This window comes from Carex rostrata, chromosome 20, assembly GCF_964058835.1.
Source record: "Carex rostrata chromosome 20, lpCarRost1.2, whole genome shotgun sequence".
Taxonomy (NCBI): domain Eukaryota; kingdom Viridiplantae; phylum Streptophyta; class Magnoliopsida; order Poales; family Cyperaceae; genus Carex; species Carex rostrata.
The window spans coordinates 175,719-182,684 of NC_135937.1; the positions used below are offsets into that span (position 1 = coordinate 175,719).

At 34.9% G+C, this 6,966-nt stretch overlaps 1 protein-coding gene across 1 annotated transcript; it reads right to left on the reverse strand.

The window, feature by feature from the left end:
* On the reverse strand, positions 1-5,019 carry LOC144572107 (UDP-xylose transporter 3-like). The gene is made up of 7 exons (XM_078321520.1): positions 4,616-5,019; positions 2,894-3,078; positions 2,618-2,685; positions 2,299-2,431; positions 1,539-1,700; positions 830-1,102; positions 1-369 (listed from the first exon to the last, which is right to left on the reverse strand). The coding sequence occupies exons 1-7, from the start codon at positions 4,734-4,736 to the stop codon at positions 256-258; spliced, it is 1,056 nt and encodes a 351-aa protein (XP_078177646.1). The 5' UTR covers positions 4,737-5,019; the 3' UTR covers positions 1-255.
* Positions 5,020-6,966: the final 1,947 nt, after the last annotated feature.

The following is a 6,966-nucleotide window of genomic DNA, read 5'->3' on the forward strand; positions in this document are numbered from 1 at the left end:
TTAATACATCTAGTAAACTAATTTATAACTTCTAAACAATATCCAAAATCATGTAGCAGTTACATTTGATACAATAAAAAATGAGATCCTTTGCTAATATCTTGTACATCCCCGATTGGAAAAAAATACAACAAAACTTTGGATTTAACAACAACAGTAACAAGGATATTCAATTGCATGAACTCTAGGATATGTAATAATATAGTATAATTCTCTCTGAAAAAACAGTACAGTGTTTCCTAATTACATAAAACATCATTGCATATACTTGCTCGAATTCCTTGCGGGCGCTCTTGGGGCTGCCCCATCAGACATCATGGCACCTCCACCTTCCAAGGACAGTAAAGGATCTGATTCATTCTCCTTTTCCTGAAATACACAGAAAGGTGCACCGGTAAGACCAATTGACTAAAAGCCTCAATTAGACCTCAAGTAAAATACAAGTACTCAAAATCAAAACGAGCAGTATATCTATGCCAGAACCATACTGATACTGTGCAAGACCAACAGGGTACCTACTGCAATCACTGGTTGCTTTTCCATAATTCAATACTAGTGTGCCCCCGCCCCAAAAAAAAAAAAAAAAAAATGTTAAAAAAGCACCATATGGCTACCTGAAAACAAGAAAATACCAAGTCTAGCCTCCACTTTCTTTTTCTTTAAGTCAAACTATCAATATCCTCATTTATGCAAAAAGAAATAGGAGTCGACAGTTTAGGCATCTTTTGAGACTACTTCAATACCAAGTAGGGGTCAAATAGTATTTTGGGACCTGGGATCCATGATTTTTGTGTTTTCTGGCTGTATGAATGAAAATGCTTCCATATACCTGAGACATCTGGGAAGATGCTTCGATAGGTTTTTGTTGAGTTTGAAGTGTGCAATAGTACGAGTACGAGACCATTCCTATCATAGCAACAAAAATCCCCAGAATATTTCTCCAACTAAATGGGTCATGTAGCAAAACGTATCCAAATGTCAAAACAAGGCATGTCTTGAGGTGACCCAAAACCTGGTATGTGACTGGAGAAGTCTTTCCTATCACTAGAAATGTGCTAAAGTTCACTGAGACTGATATTAAGCACGAAAGAGCAATAAAAAACTGCATAACAAAAAATGAAAAAGTTAATTACAACATGAAAAGAGTAAATCAAGCAGTTCGGTATCTTGTTCAAAGTTACAACTTACAATAACCTAATTGTTGCCGGTTATGACCATTTTGCTTTGTAATGCTAAACTTTTTGTGGCTTTCTAATTGATCTGGTTGTATCTTTTATCAGTTTTCAATTCTCATTTTTTCTCTCTATTCTACCTTCTTTTAATCGCCTTGCATTAGTTTCATTAATGAGTTGTTAAATGATGCACAAAAATATTGATGAACCTACTCATGATCCAAGGCCACAAGTAGCAAGTGGAAGAGAGGAGCGAAGGGGGGAGGTACCATAATGTTGTATAAATTCAGGATCATTTGACCAGAAAAATAAAATACCAAACCTTTTGAAGTTAGCAAGAGCAGAAAAGTAAAATTGATATCTTACCAAGACTTGAGGAGTGTAGTCAAAAGCAAAAACATTGCGGTTTGTCAAGAAACCATCAAGAAATGGACCCGTGACAAAAAGGGTTAGGGCTTGGTATGGGCAGGACTGGTACAGCAACTGAGTCGATGACACCTTGAACTTTTTCTGAATAGTGTTTGTCATCTGTTATATATGGTCAAGGCTTTGCAAATAGAACAGACATAATTTCTTTTTCTATAGAAGAGTAGAGTCTCATGTGCTGCTTTTTTGCCTTCAACACAGGACCTACTGTTATGATTTGATCCTTCTGATCCACAATGAACATACAGTTCCCACACCACTTGTATCTAATTTGGACCTGGTGTGGGGACCCATTCCATTCATTTTAGATCTAATGGCCTGACTTGTAATAGCAGGTCCTACTTTTAAGGTGAAAAAAACCAGTAGATACAGATCCTACTGATCTCTAGATCTTAAACTGATGAATTTCTTCCAAAATTGATGTCGGAATAAAATTCATATTTTGTGCACTTGTGTTGATAACTTGGTATAGATTAAGACCAAGGAATTCAATCTCAGCACATCCTTAACCAGAAAAGGTTATACATAACAATACTTGGATGGCAAACAAAAAACTCAAAAAAGAACAAAAATAAAACCAAATAGATACTAAAAACATCAGGTGCAATTGAGTACAGTAAACCAAGATCAAGACTGATGTCTGGATTTAAAAGGTTTCAATAAGGTGGGAAATGAGTACGAAAAAATAATTCAAGGATACAATCTGAGCAACACAAGTAGTCAGAATGGCAAGGAGAGACAAAATTGATCCAAGAGCATTTAGCTGGAGATCTGTAACTGTTGCAATCCCAACACCCAAAAGAAGAACTGAGAGCGACAGCTGGATGCTCCTACTGCAATAAATCAAAAAAAATAAAAAATACGTTTATATGCCAGTTTATTTATTTTGCCCATGGTTCAAACAGCGCATTTATATATTTTAGTCAAGTTTTGTAAAAAAAATAAAAAAAAAACAAGATTATGGAACTATCTCAGCAAGACCTATTTCTGAGATCAAATAAGGAGTTATAAAGGCTAACCTAAATTTCTTTAGGAAGAAAAGGGTCTCCAAAAGTACAGTACATGGAATAATTGCCAACTTTGTCATCTGAAAAAGAAATGCGAACAATTTAGAATGATTTAGTCAGGAAGGAGCATGATTTTAGAACATATCTCCAGGCAATTATAGTACTAGATATCAACATATCTCACTTTTTCTTCGGATACAGTAGCTTTTTTGAATAATTGAGGCTTAATTTGTCCTTAATTTTGAAGTTTAGGAAAAAAATACATTACCAAATTTTTCAACAGTTTACCTGATAGAAGCCAACTGAGTTGAAACCAAGACTAAGGTTCAAAAGCCCAATAGAGATGCCATTGAGTATCCCAAACCCCATAACTGTTCTAGCATCAAATGGTTTATGCTCGAACAATTTCAACCATAGTGCCACATGTAACGAGCAAAATGTCACCAGTAGATGCCAGCTGGTCAATGTAGTAGCTGTGACATCAATATACATAAATTAGGTAAAAGAAAAGCTAAATGTGTACAAATGCAAGATATTTTACGAATATTGGGTTAATGGTTTATATCTCTGATCTCCTGATTGGTCAACAGGATTAGATCATTTTTCTTGATTTGGAGTTGTTGTATCCGAGGAGGATACTTGATTCGCATATTTTTGAGCATCCATCCATTTGATACCCATTCGCTTCCACTTCTCCATGCATATTTTTTTCTATTTGGAAGGTTTATTGAGTATGAATCACTATCAGTTTGATACAAATAATGGAAGTCGTTTCAGTGTGTTAAGGATACACATCTCCGATTTTCAATTCTCTTCGGCAAAAAAATGTTACTCATAGTGATAATAGGCACTTGTCAAAAGTTGTATAAACAAACTCTTTAACAGTACCAGTTATGTGCGTAGGGTGAAAATAGATCCACCTAATACTTGATAAGGATGTCCATATCTGCATTTGGACCAGAAAACCTAATACATATGTAACCTCTGTGCTTATGTCTTGTGAAATACTATAGACAAATATAAAATACCCCAAACAATGAAGCAATGGGAGTTTATATTGACAAAGGGGATTTAAAATCGCAAAGAACAGCTTGTCAAGTTATTAGATACTAACCATCACACCCTTATTCTGTTGAATGCCTACCATACTCATTGTTTCTTTTTGTTACCATTGATTTCTCGAAAAAGAGTTATTTTTGTTTTCCTTAAAAAAAAAAAGTGGAACGATAACAAGTAAGAAGGAAATGAATAGCCAGGGATAGTTTCGCACAAAACTCAAGCAAGTTGGTTTGTGATATGCCAAGTGAGCTTTCGATTATCCTCTCCGATTGGTTTGCTATGTTATTTTGTTAAAAGAGCTTCTAATCAGTGCCAAAATTTTGGCACAATATACATTTCAATGACCAGATCATGTACATTCTTATATTGGTAAGATCTAAATCATTGCTGGCATCCGGTTCATAATGGACCATCTCAACATCGTATTAGTATACTAAATAAGTATAAATACAATATGGCAAGTACCCAATCTATATTCTGCTCCTTCTATTTTGTCCTGTTATGTACCTGCCACCGATGGCTGGTTCTGCAATATAGCAATCAAGAATCACAGTATTTACAGTTACTATCCATGGCCACTGGTGTACCAGCAACGGTAAGCATTTGATTTGGTTATTTCCTCAATTTATAGAATCTTTTCCGAAATTTGAATCAACACAGTCGTTGGTCTAATCCAGTAGCGGTAGTGGAAAAGTGTGGGTCCGATCAGGTGCTAACCTAGCTACACAAAGCACACCCCGCCAGATCTTACATCTTCCTATCACTGGTCATGAATGGATAACAGAGAAGCACCTCGATTGCACAGCTCTCTCTCATCTCTAAACACTGACTCACAGTTCAGAGGTAGCGAACCATACCCCATACGCGCTCCACATCCACCCAACAATAGACATGGGAATAAACAGAGGAAAATAAAATAGAAACAAGGGAAATATCAGATCTAACACTTACCAAAGGTGAATCCGAGCGAGCTGATCAACGCCTTGTTACAGATCACAATTGAAACGGATGAAACCACGGATAAACTCAGAGCACCAACCGTGCCCAATTGAAACCTTTCTCCCTCCCCCATCGCTCGCGCAAGTCACCTCCAAATCGAGCTCAATCCGTTACGAACAGGCTAATGGCGACAAATCTAGATCAGAAACAACGGATTGGGTATTCGTGTTAGCTTCAATCCGTTGCAATCCTTGGGAAGGATGTATTTTTGATGAACATAGCGGGTTATGGGATTTGCGTATTTCGGGATTTAATGATGTTGTACTCCAGATCTGACTAGTGAGAGAGAGGGAGACAGAGAGAGAGAAAATAAAATAAAGTGGTAAAAACAACGGTCTCTCACTCTCTTGGGCGTTTGTGCATCGGTTTGTATCAATTTTATGAATAAATGAAAAATCGGACCCCTTCGACCGACAATGTAATTATGTCTGAGTGGCTGGTACTCTTGAAGCTAGTTACATATTTGTGGATATTTACATATCAACCCCTAAATTTTTTTAATGTCAGGGGTGAATCTACATGGTTCGAGCAACTAAGAGCGGACATAAATGGTTTCAAGGGTTTCAAGGAAACAGCTGCCCCACCTTCATTTTGTGTTTTAATAAAGATCGGAACGTTTCGATCGACTTTGTTTTCTTCTGAAAAAGCTTTTGCTCTCTTATAGATATTTGATTTGTAATTCAGTTTAAGTTTAGAGTTAAAATTAAAATAAATTTTTTGATTTATGATTAGTAATTAAAATTATACGTTAGAGAATTATAAATTACAAGTCAGAGTATTAGAAAATATAAATTAAAGCGTTATTTTTATTGAGTACCTAATTAGTTAATGGGTTTAAATCCGATTCGATATTTTTTTGCCCTTTTCTGACTCAATTAGTTGTTTAAACTTAATTAGAAAGTATAAGTCTAGGTCTGCCCCTTATTGTAATATAGCACATCTAGCATCTAAACAAAACAAAATGAAAAAAAAAAGATTGTTGATGTTGATATACAAACCCTTAAATAAATAAAGGAAGAATTTCACAAAATGAAAAAAAAAAAGATTGTTGATGTTGATGTACAAACCCTTAAATAAATAAAGGAAGAATTTTACATATATTTTCCGGGAACATCAAAATTACGTATTTCTTCCTTTAAACTTTGAAATTACGTATTTCTTTCTCTAAACTTTCAAAACTCACAAATTACTCATTCTATTGTCTTTTATATTAAAACTCGTCTTAAATTTATCAAATACTCATTTTATTATTTATTAAAAGCATAAAAATTGTAGTTTGTTCAAGAAAAATGTCAATGTTATTCTTATAAGATATTTATTATACCCTTCGCCTTTTATAAAATATCAATTTTGCCCTCTTAAACCGGATCCCATTGTACTTTTTACTCTTTATAATTGCTCTCGAAAACCGATACAATATAAAATTGACATTTTTATGTTTTTAATCAAGAATAAAATAGATATTTTATAAATTGAAAATAAGTTTTAATATAAAAAACAATAAAATGTAAAAATTTGTAAGATTTGTTTAGAGGGGGCAGTACGTAGTTTTGAATTTGAATTTTTTGAGGGGTGTAGTTGAGAGTCCCCCATAAATAAGAATGTGAATTGGGTGAGAAAGTAATAAATAAATATATCTATTATCTAATAAGGGCCATTTGAAGCTTTAATAAAGTTTGCTTTAATAGCAAAATTCGTTTTTTGAGTAGAAGTCAATCGGAGTCGCTGTACAATATAAAAGTTTGGTCATTGAGAAGTGCTGAGCGTTTCCATCCGTTGTCATCGAATTTAGAGTTCGTTGCGTGCGTGGCACTGTTTCCCTTCATTGGATATGAAACATGGCCTTCTGATTTAGTATATAACTATATATTATAGGTTCGTTCGTTCCTTTTGGCGAAAATGCGCTGAATGTATAGTATAATATAATTACCGGATCTTACAGTACAGTGCCCACCGATTTAGTGCGAATGAGTCTGGTACAGCTGTTAGCAATATTTGCACATGGAGTATTGGTCTATTGGAGTAGCAGCGACACGGTCACAGGTCACTCAAGCGAGCCGATTGACTTCACCATCAGCCTTGTATGGATTTGGGATTTGGCTCTCCCGGTATCGCTCAGGATGACTCGCTAAGAGTGTTTTTCTTGACATGGTCACACAGTTTATGATGTACTTTAATTCTAAAAATATAATTGACTTCTGATGGTGGTGAAACTATATTTGTATCCGTTTTTATTTTTTGGATACAAATTAGATATTAACCGAACAAGGATACGAACCGAATATCCATTGTTATATAATGGT